We start from the raw sequence: 23,486 nt of genomic DNA on the forward strand, positions 1-23,486 counted from the left end.
AATCTCTCAAGTTCATGCAGGCTTTAGCCTTTGGGGACCGCTGGGTTTTCACTGGTTGGAGAGAGAGAGAGATTTGTGATAAGAGAAACTTGCCCAGTCTTTTAGGACGCAAAACCGTTGAATCGGGAACGTTGGTTCCCCGTTGTTAGTTCGAAGTCCTTTTTGGTGTTATCAGCCACCCGCTCCCCAGGCCAGGGGAAACGGAACACATGTGGCTTCCGAATAACTTCCCGTTATCACGGGAGCCATGAGCGATGGTGTCTCCTTCTGGTGCGTTGCTAGGGGACTGACCCCTGCAGCCCCTCTTTTATCTTGACTTGCAGGGTTGTAGATGTCAATCAGGGTGGGGTGATGCAATCCCCAGCCCACATTGCCCGAGGGTGTGCACATAGCCCAGCCCATGTTGCCCTGAGAGCTGGCACGTAGTATAGGATCGCAATCCACAAAGGTGTCTCCAAGAAACAATGGCCAAATCCGTTGCTTTGTCTTGCTGAGGATTCTCTCTCATTTCCTGGGTCCAAGACCCGAATTAATAGCGATCTTGCGATTCTCAAGAAGGAGGGGGCTGGGATCATAACAATCCTTATTTTCCTTAATGCTAATTTTTTGGCGATAGTCAAGAGAAAGTGTACTAGAATAATACTTCAAAGTAGGTGTGTTTTTTTAACGAGAATAGCTTCCACAGGCTAAGCTTATATTGCAAATGAAGTTTAGAAGAGGGAGGAACTTGACTGACACATGCAAGATGCTGAAGGTTAGAGTCATAGACCTGTATGGCATGGAAATAGGCTCTTCGTCCCAACTCATCAATGCAAGACTGCCGAACTGTACTAGCCCTATTTGGCCCCTGTCAATCCAAACCTTTCCTCTCCACGTAACAGTCCAAATACATTTTAAGTGTCACAACATACCCACCTGTACCACTTCCTCTGGCAGCTGCTTCCATCTACCCACCACACTTAGCTTGAAAAATTGCCCCTCAGGTCCTTGCTAAATCTTTTTTCACTCGCTTTAATATTAATATATTGCAAAATATTAATCTATTTTGCCTGTAGTTTTCTTATAAATACAACACTGGCCACTCTCCAGTGTTCTGGCATCTCACCCATGGCTATCAAAGTTCTTGAGTGGCACTTCATTTCTCTTGTGATGGAGTCTGTAATTGGAGGCATGGTTCAAAACGAGGGGTTGCCATTTAAGACATCTCAATCAAGCGGTAATTAAAGCTGGTTAGCCCAGCTTTGTGAAGATGAAATTCTTCAAATAGATAATATAGTGTATTGATGAAAGCAATGCAGTCTATTTGCACTCCAGCAAAGCCTTTGGCAAGATCTTACATGGCACATTGGTCCAAAAGGTTAAAGCTCATGGAATAAATGGCAAGTTATTAAAATGTTTCCAAAATTGGTCTGGTAATCTGAGGCAGAGGATGATGTAAGATTGGAAATTACAGTGTACCACAGGAATTGCAAACTTATAAATTAACAATATGGATGTGAATGTAGCCGGTATGATTAGTACTTTGCAGATGACACAAAAATTGATGATGCCATGGGGAGTCTGGATTTAGCTACAGGACAATACTGAAGAATTGATCATTTGGGCAGAGTGCTGGTTGATGGAACTTAATCCCCATAAGTATGAGGTAATGCATTTCAGGAGGACTAATAAAGCTGGGAGATGCACAATCAATGGGAGGGTCCTAGGGCATACTGAGGGACAAAGTGACTATTGGTATGTATTTCCAAGGATCCCAGAAGGTGACAGCACAGGAAGATAAATGGTTAAGAAGGTATATGGAATAACTGTCTTCAGAGAATACAAGAGCAGGGAAGTTATGATACAACCACAGAAGACAATGATTAAGACGCAGCTTGGGTACTGCGTGCAGATCTGGTCGCAACCCTGTCTGAAGGATGTGATTGTGCTGGAGAGGTTGCAGAGGAGATTTACCTGGGATAGAAATTTCAGTTATGAGGTGTGACTGGATTTCTTTTCCATGCAGCAGAGGAGGCTGAGGGATCTGCCCAAGGTTACAAAATTAGGAGGCGGTGCAGATTTGGAGAAACATTTCCCCTAAGAACAGAGGTGTATACAATCATAGGGCATAGGTTTAAGATGAGGGTGGGAGGCTTACAGGATTCTGAGGAAGAAATTTTTCACTCAGAAAATGGCAGTTCTCTGGAATTCATTGTTTTAGGGGTGATTGGGACAGCTGCTCTGATGATATTTAAGTATCAAGTCAAGCACCTGAATCACAGGCCAACAACTGGAAAATGGGATTGGTATTCGTGGATAGTTGGTGGTCAGCAGCAATATGACTGACATAGTTCGATGAGGGTTGTGACACAAACCAAACTATACAAATTCCAGCTCATTATTGCCAATTGACTCACCACACAAATCATTGTACTGTCCGATGAAATGGATGCTACTTCACAGTAATAGCTGTTACCATTACAGTAAGGTAGTCAATCCTGCTTTAGACAATCCCGTATTTCAGAATTCCACTTCAAGAGCCCTCCAATAACTTCCAAATGTATTCCAAAATAATTGATCAAAGCTTGTATTCAAACTAAGCAGGCATTTGTGACAGGCATATTTCCCTTCTGAGTTCAGCCTCTCTTTTATGGAGTTTCATCTCTCTTTGGTTTCTGTCCAAATGAAAGGGAGTAAAAATTGTGGACCACTTGAAAGGCCAAGCTTGCAGGATAAATGTTACCCTTTCCTACCATGATGGATAAATTCAGAATTCCTGCCACAAATCTTCTCCTACTGTGGAAAATAATGATAAACTAGGGAGACTATCCCCTAGTTTCAATGATACATCGTTTTGATTGCACTCAGACTCCACAGTTACCCTTGGATGTAGTGTTGTGACCGAATGAAGCAAATCCAATATCCTTGAATGAGTTTGCAAAATATATCATCCATTCCAAACGGAGTTAGAAACTACCTCAGTTTAATTCTAATGAAATTAATATGGTGAATTTTGTTCTACAGAAAATAACATTATCTTTAAATTGTTAATAACTATCTGTGGGTCTTACAACATATTGCATCATCACTTATTAAACCACAAGTACATTCAGGGACTGAATATTTTCATCAAAAATTTTGCTGACATTTTTAAAGTGTTCTTTTAAGCATACTTTACTGAAGAAACCACACGAATAAGAAATAATGTATCAGATAAGTTTATACATTTTAAAATTAATTTCCTTTTCAAACTTTAACAATTTAATTATGTTCCTATCCTTCCTCTGAAGTTGTTGATCATTCTATTGTGAGATTTACCTTAATGTGGTTAAACTTAAGGTTCAATTGCACATTGTCATTTAGCACAGAAAATTACTGGGAACTGGGGAAGTCACTGCTAATTATAGCCAAGTTACATATACTCAGGATTTACATATACAGACTGCCTCTGGGTATGAGTTCATTTTTACAGACATCCACAAATAATTTCTATCCACAGGGCAGAAAATACACAGAAGTCACTCAATAGGAGAGTCATACTTCAGCAGTACTGTATTGAATGTAATTTGAAGCACATAAGAATGACAAGAAGAAACCAAATACTAAAAGCAGAGATAGGAAACAAGTTCCGTTGTTGGTAAGAATGAACTTATGTACATACAGAGGACTTTTGAATTTTATATTATGAAACTTGTTCATATGCAAGGCTGTCAATAAGTCTGTGAACATGGAATGGCCTTTATACACAGCTGCTTCTTGACATTCTTGTCCACAAAACCACGTTACAGTTGAATGAACAATGAACAAACAGAGTTGAGAGAAAGGCAGCGTGATTTTTTTTAACCCTGGTGTTTTGAAAATGTTCAAAGTAAATTTATTATCAAAGTACATAATTCACTGTATACTCCCCCTGAGACTCATTTCCTTGTGGGCATTCACACAAGATACAAAGAAAGACAATAAAATTATGAAAAACTACATACAAAGTTGGAGGAACAAACATTGTGCAAAAGACAAACTGTGCAATGTCAATAAATAACTAATATCAAGAACATGAGTTGTAGAGTCCTTGAAAGTCAGTCCATAGGTTGTGGAATAATTCAGTGTTGAAGTGAGTGAAGTTATTCATGCTGGTTCAGGAGTCTGACGGTTGAAGGGTAATAAACGTTCCTGAACCTGGTGGTGTTGGACCTAAGGTTTCTGTACCTCCTTCCGAATGGCAGCTGTGAGAAGAGAGCATGGCCCGGATGGTCCTTGATGATAGATGCTGCTTTCTTGATGACAACACTCCTGTGGATGTGCTCAGTGGTGGGAAGGGCTTTTCCTGTGATGGACTGGGCTGTATTCACTACTCTTGTAGGCTTTTTATGGACATTGGTGGGTCTCCATACAAGGCTATGATGCAACTAGTCACAATACTCTCCACTGTGCATCTATAGAAGTTGATCAACGTTTTATATAATATGACAAATTTGCACAAGTTTCTAAGGAAGTAGAGGCACTGCTGTGCCTTCTTTGTAATGGTATTTACAAGCTGGTCTCAGGACAGTCTCTGAAATTATAACGCCAAAGAGTTTAAAGTTACTGACTCTCTCTACCGTCAATCCTCTGGTGAGGACTGGCTCATGGACCTCTGGTTTCCACTTCCTGTAATCAGCTCTTCAGTTTCGCTTACACCAAATTTAAATTGCTGGGCTTGTGTTTAAAGGCCCAAAAATAACCCACAAATAAGTATTTTGATGAGCTTGACGAGAATTTTAAAAATCCAGGCAAATGTCAAAACAGTCCTTTTATTCTAATAGAAGGCAAGGATATTTTTGCAATGGGAACAAAAAACAAATGAGTTGACCCAAAGCCAAAAGATGGGTGAGATTTCTGACCATCATTCCTGAATTCTCAATTTTTCCTGTTTTTCATAATCCTCAACAAGAGTAATATAACACATTTAGAGCAAAATCATTTGAATTCACTCGAACAAAAGTGCACAGAAGCAATCATCTCTCTTCTACTTTTCTTTATCAAATGGCTGAAATATAGCTTAACACTATTTACCCTCTTATTATCCTCCCTTTATCTTGAAAACATTTATCTAACAAACAATTCCAACTACAATACTCTGGAGAATTCAGAGCACACGGCATATTTCGGATAGCCATTGCAGTGGTACTAAATCAAAATATTTACTGATTTCATTTACAGATGGACAAGCTCCATTATTATTATTATTATTATGCCCTCCTGTTTAACCACATCTCGGTCTGTCAAATCCTTATACCACCTTAAATGCAATTAGAGTGAAGGTGTGAAGTCGGTAGAACAATAGAGCCATTTCTTGTTGTCTGACTCCATAACTCTCAGCGATCATTACTGATTCAGTTTTCAATCTCTTAATACATCACAAATTTATTCTGTCTGTCTTTAAACTTTGAACCTCCATACCTTGATATTTAAGGTATAATATTTTAGGTGAAAATTCCTTTTTTTTTAAAAAAAAAGCAGCAGATGTTAGATATCCAAGCAAAAACAGAAAATGCTAGAAATAGTCAGCAGGGCAGGCCATACTGTGGAAGGAGAAATGGAATCAATGCTTCAACATGGAAACCATTCATCAGAACAGTCTTTATATTTTCACTTTGGCTTGATACCCAATTCTGAACTCCAAAGAGAGTCTGACCATGGTTCTTTACAACACTTGGTAGCCATGTTCTTTCTTTGTATCAGTTATGTGAACGTTCATATTCTTTCAACTTCCTTAGACTCGTATTTTTCAAAAAAATCTTATTTATTACTCTCAGACCAACTGAGTGGTCTTGACATCCCACATTATGAGCACCCAGCCTGCTCATGGACTGTTTGTCCCACTCCCATCATGGAAAGGGCTCACAGCATCCATGCCAGGCCCACCAGCATCAAAAACAGTTATTTCCCCCAACCATCAGGTCGATCAGCACCTCCATCCATTAACCCACCTCTCCACCACTACTTTATCACTTCCTGTCAAAGTTACCTTATGTAGAGATACTCCTGTACCTAGCAACACACACAAAGTGCTGGAGGAACCCAGCAGGCCAGGCAGCATCTATGGGGAAAAAAAGTACAGTCGCCGTTTCGGACCGAGACATTTCGGCAGGACTGGAGAAAGCAAGATGAATAGATTTAAAAGACAGGGGAGGGGAGCGAAAGCAGGAGAGGGATGGATGAAGTAAAGTGCTGGGAGGTTGATTGGTGAAAGAGATACAGGGTTGGAGAAGGGGGAGTCTGATAGAAGGGAACAGAAGTTCATGGAAGAAAGAAGAGGGGGGTAGGAGCACCAGAGGGAGGCATTGGGCAGGCAGAGAGATAAGGTGAGAGTGGGAAAAGGGGATGGGGAATGGTGAAAGGGGGAGGGGTGGCATCACTGGAAGTTCGAGAAATCGATGTTCATGCCATCAAGTTGAAAGCTACCCAGACACAATATATGGTGTTGTTCCTCCACCCTGAGTGTGGCCTCATCATGACAATAGAGGAGGCCATGGGTTAACCTATTGGAAAGCATCTTTTATGTACATACAATCAGTCTATGTATAGAACTTAGTCTTATGTATTATATTTATTATGTTCTTTATGCTTATTGTGTTTTCTATGCTTTATCAGACCTGGAGTAACAACCATTCCATTCTCCGTAACACGTGTGCACTGATGAATGACAATAAACAATCTAGATTCTTTATCACAACTCCAGAACTTTCCCCGCTCACATAGTTCCCCTGCAACTTCCTTCTCGCTTTCCTGCAACTTACTGTTCAATCATGCATATATAAATCCTTAGTCATAAATGTATAATGATGAAAAGCCGAGGCCTACATGGACCACATTTCACATCCTCTGTTTGTGCCCTCCTACCTTCCAAACTCATTTAAAATCATTACTAGCAGTAGCTAAACTTTCATTGCTTGTAATTAATTTATTGTCTGACACCAGCAGAAATGCATCCTGAAATTCCACAGAGCCCTTTTCATCATACTATCAGCCTCTAAAATAACTGTGTTAATCGGGCATGACCTATATTAATATACCCACAGCAGTAATCTTTAATCAGCGGATACCCATCTGTCCTGTGTGTGGGGAGGGTGCGGGGAAGGTGTGGAGCTGGTAATAAAGGGGTTCTAAAGCAAGATGCCATAACTATATAGTTTATTGGTGCTAACAGTATTCAGAAGAAAGCTTTTACTCAATTCCACCATCTCACTCACCACCACAGGGAGTAACCAGAAAGAATAGCAGAAAGTTAAACCAAATGAATTGATGACAGAGAAAGGAATACGATATTTTAATTGAGTGACATGAAGGGAGGAGGCCTGAGCAGCAAAATCACTTTCTGGGTTGGTAGGTTCCAATAATATTGATTCTATTACAAGTTAAGTGATCTCCAGTTATCAGCAAACACAGATGTGGCCAGGAACCTGATGTTTTCAGCTTTATGCAAACAGCGTCATTTTTTAAGCACACACCTTGGGATTTTGATTGATGAACGAAAACTAACCATTGTGCAAAATAATTTATTGTACATGCTGGCTGACATAAAGGTGAAGAATCTGAATAATATGGGAGTGGGCCATTCAGCTCTATAAGTCTGTCCAATATTCAATTAGATTTGGCTCATCTGCAACTTAGTTCCAGCTGCTGGTCTTGTTTTAGTGGATTGTAACACCCTTCCATAACAAAACTACCATCAATCTCGAGACTGCAGCTTTCAATTGGTCTGAGGCCTTAACAGATTACTGCAGGCGAGGATGACTTTTCTCCTTCTCCCAGGCACCATACATGAAGAGGTTGTCTTTAAATTTAGATTTATGGCCTCTGGTCTGTACACCAAAGGAATTGGTTTCTCTGTCAACTGCTTACACTTCATTAACTATCTCAACTAGATCATCCTTTAATCATCTGCATGGAGGATAGTCTGTGTAAACTATTTCTACACATTTAACTTGTTTAGCCCAGGTAACACTCTGGTGACTCTATATTTCGTTCCCTCCTATACACACTTCACCCTTGTGAGGTGTAATCCTCAGTCCTGGCCCACGTGGAGCTTTATACAGCTTTGCACACTCTCCTCCCATCCTGCCAAAGGGTTTATGCCTGAAACGTCGACTGTACTTTTTTCCATAGATGCTGCCTGGCCTACTGAGTTCCTCCATCATTTTGTGTGTGTGTTCCTCTCTGTGTGTTCTAGTCCCCTTACCTTAAATGCGGAAAGGCCACTAGCATTTTATACGTATTTGTATTAGTTTATAATGAATGCTTTAATAATTTTCTGCTCATTACAAGCCCTTGGCTTCTCACTAACTACAAAATACTCTGATATGCTTTATGTCCAAACTCTAAACCGGGAAAGGAAAAGCAAGCAGGCCAATATAAACCAGTTAACCTGAAACCAGTAGTCCAGAAACAACTGCAATGTGTCAATAAGGAATTTGCTGCAGTCCATTCAGAAGATACAGAGCAGGGTAGTAGCGAGTTGCACGGAGGATGGAGAACAGCTTCAAAGGGTAATAGACAGAACATGCAAAAGGATGAAAACATGGCAAATAGAATATAACATAGAGAAAAGTCAGATCATTCTCTTGGTAGAGAAAAAAATTTTTAAAAGTGACTTTTAAAATGTTGAGTGAAAAGTGTTGTTCAGTGTGTCAAAGGACAATAATTATTGGAAGTGAACATGTAGGTACAGGAAGCAAGTAATACACCGACCTTTACTGCAAGACGTCTGGTGTGAATGGTTAAGTGCCTCCTCCTATTTGCATTTCTTATGTTCTTAAATTGGTAACTACATACTTCCTTCCCCCTTAGCTCTCCACCTTCTGTACCCTACTGAATATCACCATTCATCTACTCGCATAGCCTCTCAATATCTTCTGGAATGTTCTGTTCCTTTCTATTCAGTTTATTTGGCCATTTAATTTGGTGTCATTAGCAAACTTGACTATGTGGCTCTCAGTTCTCTCATCTGTTAGGAATTACTTCCCACTTATTCTGCCCTCACTCAGGAGTATTCCCTGCTTTCTTAAGCTGGACAGATAGACAACTACAGTCCCAGCACAGCTGTAGTTGAAGACGATTTTACTATTCCCCAAAACAGTACTTCTCAGTGTTGGAACAAAAGGCAAGTTCAAACACTGATCACAACTTCCAATGGCTTCAAACTGACTGAAATGTACAAACAATATGAAATGGCCACCCTGATAATGGAAGCTAATTGCTTAACAATGAGATAACGAGCAAACAGCAGCTGTGAACTGAACAATTATTAAGAACTGGTAATTAGAGATAAACCACATCAAGGAAGACACAACACCACTTATTCAGGTATACACCCGGTTGTATCTTATCTCCTAACCAAATACTTATCTGGTCAAATGTTGCCTCTAATTTTAGATGGAACATTACTGAATACATTCTAGAAGTCTGTGGAAACACTTTCTTTTTGAGAAGTTACATTCTGAGAAATCTCAAATATACTTCCCATTCTGTCAGATCTGAGGCCAAGAAGGAGTAAAGAAAGGACACACCGCTGCAGTACTTCTAGGGGCAACATTAATTTGGGGGCTAGAGCTCCATGACAGTATCTGCCTCTAGAGCTGTTCAGTAATACCTCAACTCCTGCCTCATCTTATCTGCTGTTGAAATCTTAATTCACACCAGCCGGATCACACAACTCTATATCAATTATCTTCTGGCCTGCCTCCTTCATTCATCTCTTAATAAATGTGAACACATCCAAAACTTCCCCAACAAAACGGGCATAATTTTAAGGTGATAAGAGGAATGTCAGAGTTCTGTACACAGACAGTGGTGGGTGTGTGGAATGGCTTGCCAAAGGCAGATCCATTAGAGGTATTTAAGAACCTTTTAGAAAGGCACATGAATGATAGAAAAATGGAGGGCTACATAGGGTTAGGTTGATCTCAGGGTCGGGAACACCTTTTTTTTCTGGCAAGTCCACATGAAACGTGTGGAGGGTGTTTAAAGATCAATGAAAGGTAATGTTCCTGTTAGAGGGAAGGACAGGGATGGAAAGATAAGAGAATCTTGGATGTCCAGAGAGGTGATGAATTTAGTCAAGAAGAAAAAAGGAAAAGTATGTAAAGCTTTTAAAGTTCGGATCAAATAAAGCACATGAGGAGTTTAAAGACAGAAAAGAACTAAGGAAGGGAATTAGGAAGGGGCCATGGCAAGTAGGATTAAGGTGAATCCCCAAGACATCCTATACATACATACATACATCAAGAGTAAGAGGATAACTCGGGAGAGGGAAGGACAAGTCAAAGATGGGGGGAGGGGGAGGGGGGGGGAATATTTCCTTGGATGCGGAGAATGTAAGTGAGGTACGTAATGAGTACTTAGCTTCAGTATTTACCAAGGAAATACATATGCAGAACTAGGATAAATAGGTCAGGGTGTTAAGGGGTTAAGGAGGAGGAAGGGTTAGGCCTCCTAATGAGTATTAAGGTGGAAAAGTCCCCAGGGCCTGATGGGATTTACCCCAGGTTATTGAAGGAGGCAAGAGATGAGATTGCTGGGGGCCTGACCAGTATTTTCTTGTCCTCTCTAGCCACAGGAGAGGCCCTGGAGGACTGGCGAGTGCCTAAGGTTGAGAAGGGAAAATCCTGGAAATTATAGACCCATGAGTCTCACATCAGTTGTAGGGAAAGTCTTAGGGATAGGATATATGAGCATTTGGAAACCCATGGCCTAGTTAGGGAGAGCCAGCATGGCTTTGTGCGGGTCAGGTCATGTCTTACCAGTTTGATTGAATTTTTTGACAAGGAGACGAGAGATTGATGAGGGCAGGGCAGTGGATGTTGTCTACATGGATTTTAGTAAGGAGTTTGTCAGAGTCCCTCATGGGAGGCTAATCCAGAAGATTAAGAGGCATGAGGTCTGTAGCAAAATGGCTGTTTGGGTTCAAAACTGGCTTGCACGTAGAAGACAGAGGGTGGTGGTTGAAGGGTCTTGTTTCAGCTGGAGGTCTGTAATTAGTGGTGTTCCACAGGAATCAAAGCAGGAACCTCTGCTGATTGTGATGTATATAAATAACCTGGTTGAAAATGTAGATGGGTGTGTTAGCACGTTTGTGGATGATTCCAAGATTGGTGGAGTTGTGCAGAAGACTGGCAAAGAATACAGTGCAATATAGATCAGTTGCAAATATGGGCAGACAAATGGCAGATAGAGTTTAACTCAAAATAAATGTGAGGTGTTACAGCTTAGTAGGGCAAATGCAATGAGATAGTACACTGCTAAGGTGTTGCTGAGCACAGAAATGTTGGGATCCAAGCTCATAGCTCCCTGAAAGTGGCTAAACAGGTAAATAAGGTGGTTAAGAAGGCTTACCAAATGCTTGCTTTTATTATTCAAGGCACTGAGTTCAGAAGTCAAGAGGTTATGTTGCAACGTTATAAATAGTTCAGCCACATCTGGAGTATTGTGTACATTTCTGGCCATCCCACTATAGGAATGATGTTGAAGCTTTGGAGAGGGAGCAGAAGAGGTTCATCTGGATGCTGCCTGGTTCAGAGGGCATGTGCTGTCAGGAGAGGCTGGATAAACTTGGGTTGTTTTCTCTGGAGTGATAGAGGCAGAGGGGAGATCTGATGGAGGTTTATAAGATTATGAGAGGCATAGGTAGAGTAGACGGGGGAGTATCTGTTTCCCAGGGTAGAAATGTCTCATATCCGAAGTCATGCATTGAAGGTGAGGGGGGTAGGTTCAACAGGGATGTGAGGGCTAAGTTTTTTTACGCAGAGAGTCATGGAGAACTGGAATGTGCCGTCTGGTGTGGTGGTAGAGGCAAACACATTAGAGGCTTTTATAGACAATAGGTGCAGAAGTAGACTATTCGGCCCTTCGAGTCTGCACCGCCATTCTGAGATCATGGCTGATCATCTACTATCAATACCCGGTTCCTGCCTTGTCCCCATATCCCTTGATTCCCCTATCCATAAGATACCTATCTAGCTCCTTCTTGAAAGCATCCAGAGAATTGGCCTCCACTACCTTCCGAGGCAGTGTATTCCACACCCCCACAACTCTCTGGGAGAAGAAGTTTTTCCTTAACTCTGTCCTAAATGACCTACCCCTTATTCTTAAACCATGTCCTCTGGTACTGGACTCTCCCAGCATCTGGAACATATTTTCTGCCTCTAACTTGTCCAATCCCTTAATAATCTTATATGTTGCAATCAGATCCCCTCTCAATCTCCTTAATTCCAGTGTGTACAAGCCCAGTCAAGAGATGTTTGGATAGGCACATGGATGTAAGGAAGAGGAAGGATATAGACATGGTGTAGGTAGGAAGATTTTAGTGTTTTGGGCATTTTTCATTTGCTTTTTAGCTGGTTCAGCACAACAGTATGGGCTGAATGGCCTGTTCCTGTGCTGTACCGCTCTGTTCTAAATGGTCAGCATAACGTCATGGGCTGAAGGGCCTGTACTGTGCTGTAATGTTCTGTTTTATATCCTAATTCTCACCAGATCCACATAACAAATGTCTGCTTCCTGAATTATGATGGTATTGGATTTAGAAGGTTCCAATTTTTACCCATGTTTTTAAATCCTTCCACCGTATCTGCCCCTCCTACAGCTATAATCGCACAACCCTATTGCCCTTAGATTTCTGTTTCTATTCAGGACTCCTGTGCATTTCTAAAGTTAATTTTATCCTAACCGGTTAAGGAATGAGTGACAAAGAAGTGTATTTGTGGTTATATCGAATGTAAGATTTAGTGTTATAAACAAGACTTTACCAGTGGCAATATTTCTGTATGGTGCACTGGAGAAGTTCAAGAGAAAAAGATCAATACACCTCTAAGGTGGTATAACAGGAACAGGTGACATTTACTGGAAACCAGAGCATTTGAAACATGCAGAAGAACATCAGAGGAAGTGAAAGCTTTAATTTGAAATTACACAGTAAGAAACTTGATGAAATTGAATCAAGTTTTGTTGAAATAATTCAGATTTCCAATGCAACAGTTATCTACAAGAGACATTCGAACAAAAATAAATTGGAGCTTGTGATGGATCAAGTAGGCTGCTTTTAATTTATTCTGTGGCGATTCAAATAGCTTTAATAATATCAAGAAGATTTTTCAAATATATACTTAGGTAATTTAGATTGCAGATTACAGAATCTTATTTGCAATTTCAAAGTCTTTTTGTGAATTATACAGAACTTGACATTAGTCATTTCTCTTGAGATTTGGGATGTCTTTACATTTAACTGGCAGCTATTAAAGTAAATTCCAACTATTGTGTATTTGTTCATACAATAAATCAGTGCAATAATAACCCAGCAGAGATGACATTATCAAGCGATTGGTAACTTAGAAGAATTTTCTGAGACAGCACTCCACAAAGTAAAAGGCACAATTGGATTGGATTGCGTAGAAAGAGAGAGTTTAAAAGAAGCAAGCAGGGGCAGTTGGCGCGTTTTGCACGCCACAGTTCCCATGGAAACATTGTATTGGACATAATTAGGCACTTGGCAAAATCCAATAAACGGAAGTTAGCTATAAGTAGAGTGGCCATTGTGCGAATGGGCCAGGATGAGAGTGGGGAACTGAGGCTTTGGCTCATCGAGGTTTCAGCGAGGAGAGGCACAAGCAGCAGGTAATTTTTTTTCATTACTTACTCTTTATTTCTTTCTTTTTGCTCATTTACAGCAGTGGAGATGCCAGGCAGGATATTGGAATGTTCCTCTTGCAGGATGTTAGAAGGCAGGGAGACCTCGAGTCTCCCTGATGACTACACTTGCAAGAAGTGCATCCAGCTGCAGCTTCTAACAGACCGTGTTAAGGAGTTAGAGCTGGAACTCGATAAACTCTGGACCATTCAGGAAGCTGAGGGGTTGATAGACAGAACATATATGGAGGTAGCTACACCCAAAGTGTCGGACCCAAGTAACTGGGTGACCGTCAGGAGGGAAAAGGGATAGGCAGTGCAGAATACTTCTGAGACTGTTCCCCTCAAAAATAGATATACGAGGGGTGATTGATAAGTTTGTGGCCTAAGGTAGAAGGAGATGAGTTATACAGCTCTCATTACATGCACATGCAGCTCAACTCTTTGAGTGATTATGCAGAAAGTTTATAGTTAATACCTCATCCGGGTGATTGATAAGTTTGTGGCCTAAGGTAAAAGGAGTGGTCTAAGTTTGAATTAACTTCAAACTTTCTGTATAATCACTCAAAGAGTTGACCTGCATGTGCGTGTAATGAGAGCTGTATAACTCATCTCTTTCTACCTTAGGCCATGAACTTATCAATCACCCCCCACCCCATACTGCTGTGGATACTTTTGGGGGCAGGGGTGTTGGGAATGACCTGAAAAGCTACAGCAGTCAGATCTCTGGCACTGAGTTCGGGTCTGTAGCTCAGAAGGGAAGTGGGGGGAGGAATGGTGAAGAAGAGGTGAGCATTCTTAAGTGGAAGGGTGAGCTGCCAGAAATCATTATCCACATCAGTACAAATGACATGGATAGGAGGGGTGACAAGGTCCTGCAAAGTGAGTTCAGGGAGTTAGGCGCTAAGTTAAAGGGCAGGACACCCAAGGTTGTGATCACAGGATTGCTACCTGTGCCATGTGCTAGTGAGGGCATGCATAGGATGGTCATACAGTTTCACACATGGCTAAGGAGATGGTGCAGGATGGAGGGCTTCAGATTTTTAGATTACTGAGCTCTCTTCTAGGGAAAGTGGGGTCTGTACAGAAGGGATTGTTTGCACCTGAACTGGAGGAGGACTAATATTCTTACGGGAAGATTTGTTAATGTTGCACCAGTGGGGGAGGATTTAAACTAGAGTTGCAGGGGGATGGGAACCAGAGCACCAGAACAAATAGTAGAGTGGTTGTGGAGAAAGTTTTTGTTAAGCCTACAATCAAAGTTAGGAATCTAAATGTTGAGCATGGTGGGGCTAATGTTCTGAGCTGCGTATATTTCCATGCAAAGAGTACTGTAGGAAAGGCGGATGAGCTTAGGTCATGGATCATCAGCACAAGGAATTACAGCATTGTAGCCATTAGTGTGTCTTGGCTGCAGGAGGGGCAGGACTGGTAGCTCAATGTTCTGGGGTTCCACTGTTTTACACATGATAGAGGAGGGATTAAAGGTGGATGAGTGGCATTACTGTCAGGGAAAATGCCTTGACAGTGCTCTTTCAACAGACTGGAGAGCTTATCTAATGAGGCTTTATGGGTAGAACTGAGGAATAAGAAAGGCTAGACCATGTTACAGGCCACTGGACAGTCAGTGGGAACTACAGGAACAAATTTGTAGCGATCGCAGAATGTTACAAGGTTGTGATAGTAAGTGATTTTAACGTTCCACATATTGACTGGGACTCCCTTGATGTAAAAGGGCTGGATGGGAAAGAGTTTGTCAAATATGTTCAGGAGAAAGCCTCCTTAATCAGCATACAGAAGTCCCAAATAGACAGAGTGTGATGCTAGATCTCCAATTAGGGCAGGTGATGGAAGTTGTAGGGGAACACTTTGCATCTAGTGATCATAATGCTATTAGTTTCAACGTAATCATGGAAAAGGACAGATCTGGTCCTCTGGTTGAGGTTCTAAACTGGAGGATGGCCAATTCTGATGGTATTAGAAAGGATCTGGCCAGTGTGTATTGAGTCAGGTAGTTTTCTGGTAAAGCTGTACTTGGTAAGTGGAAGGCCTTCAAAAGTGAAATTTTGAGAGTCGAGAGCTTGCATGTTCCTGTCAAAATAAAAGGCAAGGGTGACAGGTTTATGGAACCTTGGTTTTGAGAGATACTGAGGCCCTGGTTAAGAAAAAGGAGGGGGTGCATAGCAGGTATAGGCTGGTAGGAACAAGTCAGGTACTTGAGGAGTACAAGAAATGCAACAGAATACTTCAGAAGGAAATCAGGAGGGCTAAAAGGCACGCGGTTACTCTAGCAGACAAAGTGAAGGAGAATCCTAAGGTCCCCTACAGGTATACTAAGAGCAAAAGGAGAGCAAGGGACAAAACTGGTCCTCTGGAAGATCAGAGTGGTAATCTACGCACGGAGAAAGAAGAGATGGGAGAGATATTAAATCAGAGGTTGCCAAGCTGGGATCCACGGACTCCTTGGTTAATGGTAGGGCTCCATGACGTTAAAAAAGGTTGGGAACCCTTGGCTTAAATGTATTTTTTGCATCTGTATTTACTCATAAGATGTACACAGAGTCTATATAAGTGAGGCAAAGCAGCAGCTAGGTCATGGACCCTATATAGATTACAGAGAAAGTGTTTGCTATCTTGAGGCAAATTAGGGTGCATAAATTCCCAGGGCCTGACAACGTGTTCCCTCGGACCCTATGCAAAGCTAGTGCAGAAATTCCACGGGCTCTTGCAGAAATATTTAAGACATCCTTAGCCAAGGGTGAGATGCTGGAGGACTGGATAGTTAATGTTGTTCTGTTATTTAAGTAAGACTCTAAGAGTGAGTCAGGAAATTATAAGCCGGTTAACCTGACATCAGTAGTAGAAAAGTGATTGGAAGGTAATGGATTCTAAGTGACCGGACATATAAGTATCTGGATGGACACAGACTGATTAGAGAGAGTCAACATGGGTTTGAGCATGGTAGGTCACGTCTACCCAGTCTTATAGAGTTTTTCGAGGAAGTTACCAGGAAGGTTAATGAAGACAAGGCAGTGAATGTTGTCTACATAGTCTTTAGCAAGGCCTTTGACGAGATCCCACATGGGAGGTTGGTCAAGTTGTTTTAGCTGCTTGGCATTCAAGACAAGGTCGTAAACTGGATCAGACGTAGGATTCGCAGGAGGAGCAGGGACTGGTAGTATAGATGGTTGCCTCTCTGAATAGAGGCCTGTGAATAGTGGTGTGCTGCAGGAATCAGCACTGGGACCGTTATTATTTGTCATCTATATCAACAATCTAGAGGATGATGATAATGTGGTAAACTGGATTAGCAAATTTGCAGATGACAAATTTGATGATTGGAGGTGCAGTGGGTAGCGAGGAAGACTATCCGAGCTTGCAGTTAGATCTTGATCAGCTGGAAAAATGACATGGAATTTAATGCAGACAAGTGTGAGATGTTGTACTTTGGGAGGTCCAACCACGGTTGGTCTTTCACTGTGAGCAGTAGGGCACTGAGGAGCGCAGTAGAACAGAGGGATCTGGGAATACAGATCCATAATTCCTTTAAAATGGCATCACAGGTAGATAGTGTCATAAAGAAAGCTTTTGGCATGTTGGCCTCCATAAATCAATGTATTGAGTACAGGAGTTGGGATGTTATGTTGAAATTGTGTAAGATGTTGGTGAGGCCTAATTTGGAGCATTATGTGCAGTTTTAGTCATCTACCTAAAGGAAAGATGTAAATAAGTTTGAAAAAGTAGACAGAAAATTTACAAGGATGTTGCCAGGACTTGAGGACCTGAGTTATAGGGAAAGATTGACTAGGTTAGGACTTTATTCCCTAGAATGTAGAACATAGATAGAGTATACAAAATTAGGAAGGGTATAGACAGGGCTTTTTCCACTGAGGTTGGGTGAGACTACAACCAGAGGTTATGGGTTAAGGGTGAAAGGTGAAATGTTTAAGGGGGACATCCTCATTCAGAAGGTGGTGAGAACATGGTACAAGCTGCCAGCACAACTGGTGCATGTGGGCTCAGTTTCGACATGTAAGAGAAACTTGGATAAGTACATGGATGTGAATGTGATGGAGAGTTATGGTTGGGTGCAGGTCGAAGGGACTAGACAGATTAACTGTCTGGTACAGACTGGATGGGCTGAAGTGCCTGTTTCTGTGCTGGAGTGTTCTTTGATTCTAAATTATTAGCCAATATTTTAAGCATTTTCTACTACATAGAATATAAAGATTGGAACATGCTGAGTAAGACATACTGTAAAACACCTTTCAGCCACTGAGCTCAACCAACCATAAATCACCCACATTCCCATTAACTAACACCACACCAAGGGAATTTCACAGCTGTCAACTGACTTACACATATCTTTGGGATGAAAGGAGCAGCTGGAAGAAGAAAACCAAGCTGACACATGAGAACATGTAAACACGGCACAGGCAGCATCCGAAGTCGGGGCTAAATTGGGGTTACTCGATCTACAGGGCAGCAGCTCCACGAGCTGCACTACAGACCTATTGCAGTTACCTTGGCAATGTACTCGGATCCATTTTTTCCTGTAATCCAGTAAGTAGCCCAGCAAGGTGAAGCTCAGAGCAGAGTGCACCTTAAGAGTCCGGTGTGGTCACCCACATGACCATAATCTCAGCACTGGGCATGGACCTTGACGTGGATCAGTCTTTCCTGCCAGTTGCCTTCAGGGATTTTGCAGAAGCAGAGCTGCTGATAATTTACCAGCGAGCAGAACAACTTGTGTGAATCCAAAGCTCAAAATTTTGTCCACTACCCAGACAAATTAAAGATCCTGTCTGAGAAAGTGAGCCATAGGCAAAACACAGTGGAGTCAAATTATAGGAGGTAGTTTACAGGACCAAGCAAGGATTTTACTTTTCACTTTACCCTGCTTTTTGAACAAAATGTCTACTACTTGCCCTGTCCTCCCCAGCTCCTCAATTTCCTAATTATAGTCACAGTACAAGGTCTGATTCACGTTAACTTTGGCATAGCTCATTCTCAGCTGTACCCTGGTTACCTGTGCTATCATCTTCCGTCTCTCATGTATTTCAACATTACACAAATGTCTCCAGTGCAGACTGCTGTTCTGCACTCCAGTAATCAAGCTGAAAAATGAAGGGCATTTACAATTCCAGAGGCATAAAAGCAAGATCCTGGAATTTAGATGGGCTCCCTAGAGCTACTCTCCACCATCAGTCTGGTTGTGTTGATAAGACCAATATAATCACCAGGAAATAACTTCTTCACTACAGACTCCAACACATCATCCTCTCTACAAAGCACTGGAAGAACTCAGTAGGTCATGCAGCATCTGTAGTCCTGATGCAGGGTTTTGATCTGAAACATAACAATTTCTTTCTTCCCACGGAGGCTGCCTGACCCGCTGAGTTCCTCTGGTACATCATCTGTTGCTCCAGATTCCGGCACCTGCAATCTCCAATGTAATCCTCTCAGTATGCTAGCTGAACGGTTGTATGTTGTATGTTATGTTAAGGCAAAAAATAATTATGTATTCTTATATTTAATTCATTTTAAAAGATTTACAATTCATTCAATTTTTAAATCATTCATTTTTGAACTATCAGATTCTTGAACCATCTTAATTCTACTTCAGCAATGGAGAACTGTGGACCACTTCTTGCCTGACCATGGACTTGTCTCTGTGCGTTATTTTGCACTAAAGTTTGTTTTTGAAGTCCTTTTCTCTTCTCACTGTCTTGCATAATTCATATTCTGTATGTTGTCTCTATTTACATGTTTGTGATGCTACTTCAAGTTTTCTCCTTGCACCTGTATATCAGTATATGTGTGCAGATGACAATAAACTCCACTTGACTTGAAATGAATGATACAAATTCCAAAAATTATTTTTTTTTTTAATTCAAAAGAGGTATTAAGCAACAATGCTTTAGAATGCAATCATTACAGGAAGCTTAAGCTGAGCATTTACAGTATCAGTGCACAATTCTTGTGAAAATATTATTTCTGAAGATTGTATTTTAGAAAACAAATCCTGGAGGGACAGAATATCGGAAATCAGGTTTCATATCACTTGCATACGTTATCAGATTTGTTGTTTTATTGCAGCCATACACTGCAATGCATAACAATAAAAACTATAAATTACAGTAAGAAACATATATTGATTAAATAAGTAGCACAAAAGGAGAGCATAAAAAGAAAAAAAAAGTGAGGTAGTGTACATGGGTTCATTGTCCATTTGGAAGTCTGATGGGGGTGGGGAAGACTCTATTCCTAAAATGTTGAGTGTGTCTCTTCAGGCTCCTGTACCTCCGCTTCCAATGTATCAATGAGACATGTGCAAGTCCTGGGTAACGGGAGTTCTTAATAATGGATGCGTCCTTTTTGAGGCATCGCCTTCCGATGGTGTCCTCGATGCTGGGGAGGCTAGTGCTCATGATGGAGCTGGCTGAATCTGCAACATTGTGCAGTGGCCTCTCCATACCAGATGGTGATGCAACCACTTAGAATGATCTCCACAGTACATCTCCAGAAATATGTGAGAATCTTTGGTGACATACCAAGACTCCTCAAATTCCTAATTAAATATAGCCACTGCCATGCCTTCTCTGTAATTGTATCAATATGTTGGGCCCAGGATAGATCCTCAGAAGTGTTGACACCCCGGAAATCGAAACTGCTCCCTCGATGATGTGTTCCCTCAACTTCCCCTTTCTGAAGTCCACAATCAATTCATTGGTCTTGCTGGCATTGAGTTCAAGGTTGTTGAAATCAACCACTGAACCAGCTGATCACCAGTTGAGTCATCGGCAAATTTATAGATGGCATTTGAGTTGTGCCAGGCCACACAGTCATGAGGGTAGAGAGAGTAGAGCAGTGGGCTAAGCACACATCCTTGAGGTGCGTCAGTGTTGATTGTCAGCGAGGATCACGCTTCACTCGCTGAGGAAGTGAAGAATCCAGTTGCAGAGAAAGGTATAGAGACCCAGGTTTCCGGAGTTTGTCGATTAATACTGAGGGGACGATGGTGTTGAATGCTGAGCTGTAGTCAGTAAACAGCAGCCTGACATAGATATTGCTGCTATCCAAGTGATCCAAGGCCGAGCGGAGAATCAGTGACATTGCATCCGCTGAACACTTACTGTGCTGATAGGCAAACTGCAGTGTGTCCAGGTCCTTGCTTAGGCAGGAGTTGATTCTGGCCACGACTGACCTCTCAAAGCTCTTCATCACAGTGTAAGTGAGTGTCACTGGACGACAGTGGTTGAGGCCACTCATGGTACTCCTCTAGGGCATGGGTGTGATTGTTGCCCTTTCGAAGCAGGTGGGAACCTCCAACTGTGGCAGTGAGAGATTACAGCTGTCCTTGAACGCTCCCACCAGTTCACTGGCACGGGTTTTCAGTGCCTTTCCAGATACACCATCAGGGCCTGACCCCACACAAGGGTTCACCTGCTTGAAAGAACTTCAGAAGCTGCAAGTTTCCACTCTACACAGAGATTCAGAAGTTCTCAGTTTCACTGCCTAAGACAAACACACGCTGAGTACACCTCGTGATTACAAACGTAAACTGCAACAGCTATTGTATCAGAAATTGTGGGCTGGATCTGCACCGACAGGGATTTGTAGCATGTTCGCCAAAACACGACGAATTGTCTCCTGTTGACGTCATTTTGTGAATTTTAAATCACAAAATTCGCAGTTACATTACCTCTAATGACTGTATTTTTTTTAAACAGGTTGAAATGAGACTATGTGATTATGTGCTCACACAATGGTTTTAAATAGCTTCAGATGAGTGCCCAGGCAGAGATTGGCGACTATCAGCTACCGAACGAGAGTCTGAAATGTTCTGAAGTTAGGGATGCGGCAAGACGCTTTCTTCACCCCCACAACCGGAAGATAATTTTGATCCGGCGTGAAATATTCAGACCTACTTTAAGTAATATGGGTGCTTAATAGCCTTCCCAATCATTAAAGCAGGGCTGCGCCCGCTCATTCCCCTCCTGCCATTTAAAATACACACAATAGAGCCAGCACAGGATCTGCACGTTAGTGGGGCTCGACGTCTACCTGCGGCGTATGGAGCACGCATTGGCAACTGCAGTGTACGAGGCAGAGGGAAGTAAACCGCCGGGAGCCTGTGATCCAGCTGCGGCAAAACTTACCGTCAATCACGCGCAGTTCCGCTCCCCCTTCCTCCGTCTCCACCAGCAGTTTCAGCGGCTGTTCACCCCGCAGCGAGTTGGAGAAATGAACTCCCCCCTTCTGATCCTCCTGGACAAAGAACAGCGAGATACTGTGCTGCTGCTGCTGAGCCGAGCTGGCCATAACCAGGCGAGACACAGACGACAGCACTGAGGCGACTCCGAGGAACCAGCGACTGGAGGAGGACGGAAGCGCCAGTCTTGCTCGGAGAGATCCGCTGGACACCTTCCGTCCCCTGCTGGTGAGATCGGCCCACTGATGGCGCACAGTCCCGGGAGCTGCACCACCTCACCCTGGCACGGAGAATGCAACGCTACGGATCTGCAAACCGAGCAAACCTTGTCATAATAAATGGAATTGATCGTTTCAAATCCCAGCCAGTAATGCACTGGAGCAAGAGCCTGGAGATCATTGTGGATTTAACCTCTTCCACCCTAGAAATGGAGTTGTGCAACACTTGGTTAGGATGGAGGTTAAAGAGACTGTAGATGCTGGAACCCGGAGGAATAAACAATCAGCTGGAAGAACCCAGCAGTTCCAGCAGGATCTGTGGGAGGAGAAGAATAAAAAACTAGTGAAGCAAGGTGCAGCTGTCTCCATCTTCACACTCCTTCCTTCACCTTGCTGCATCTGACCCCGCCCCCACCCACACACACCCACACACACACACACACACACACACACACACACAAACTTTTCCTTTTTCCCTTTGTCGGTATAGGCCTATCATTCACCTGCCACAGATTTCCATCTCCAATGCAGCACACCTCTGCCATCTGGCACTACATGCCCCTCAGTTCACCAATTGCCTCAGAATCCTTTCTCACCTCTCCCATCCTCCTGTCCGCTGGCCATCTTGCCTCGCCTCTCCGCTCTCAGTCCCAATGCAGGGTTTTAACCGAAAGCCAACAATTGCTGCTGCTCGATCCGTGGAGTTCTTCCAGCAGATTTGTTTGTTCCTTGGTTGGGATGCATTGGAGAAAAATTACATAGGCTTGGTTTTAGGCTGATAACTTGTTCAAGGTATTGAATGCTTATCTTCAATAATATTATTGGATGCAATTGGAATTGACATGGTTAACTTGCTGTTCAGAGACCAAATGATTTTTCACCCAGAGAGTGGTGGATATGTGGAATGCTCTGCCCCAGAAGGCAGTGGAGGCCAAGTCTCTGGATGCATTCAAGAGAGAGTTAGATGGAGCTCTTATAGATAGCGGGGTCAAGGGATATAGGGAGAGGGCAGGAACGGGGTACTGATTGTGTATGATCAGCCATGATCACAGTGAATGGCGGTGCTGGCTAGAAGAGCCAAATGGCCTACTCCTGCACCTACTGTCTATTGTCTATTGCTACTGAGTTTGGATGAGAGAGCAACATGTGCTAGCAGATCAAGATATTGCAGAGAGCAATGGCAGATGTACAGAATGCAATATTGTTTTTTTTAAAGAAACTTGTCTAGTTAACTAAAACTCCACAGTAACTTAATGTGAAAATCACTTAAACGGTGTCTCTAACTGAGCCCAGAACCTCGTCTAGATCTTATCCCCGTGGTCATTCTGTTTTTTACCCCTATTACTAACCCACCCTCTCTGCATCTCAACAAGCTTCTCTCCTTCCCAGTTCTGTCAAAGGATCTTTGACCT

The 23,486-nt window shown here is 42.3% G+C and overlaps 1 protein-coding gene across 3 annotated transcripts in view; it reads right to left on the reverse strand.

Moving 5' to 3' along the window:
* carm1l (coactivator-associated arginine methyltransferase 1, like) overlaps positions 1-22,444 on the reverse strand; it is a 69,983-nt gene extending 47,539 nt beyond the window's left edge. The window contains exon 1 of one of the 3 annotated variants that reach the window (XM_073072363.1): positions 21,804-22,440. In XM_073072363.1, coding sequence (XP_072928464.1) covers positions 21,804-21,966 — 163 coding nt within the window. In that variant the 5' untranslated portion in view covers positions 21,967-22,440. Of the gene's footprint in view, positions 1-21,803 lie in introns of all 3 variants that reach the window. The other 2 variants (XM_073072355.1, XM_073072371.1) reach the window with 2 other exon arrangements.
* Positions 22,445-23,486: the final 1,042 nt, after the last annotated feature.

The sequence above is a fragment of the Hemitrygon akajei genome, chromosome 2 (assembly GCF_048418815.1).
Source record: "Hemitrygon akajei chromosome 2, sHemAka1.3, whole genome shotgun sequence".
In the NCBI taxonomy this organism is placed as follows: Eukaryota; Metazoa; Chordata; class Chondrichthyes; order Myliobatiformes; family Dasyatidae; genus Hemitrygon; species Hemitrygon akajei.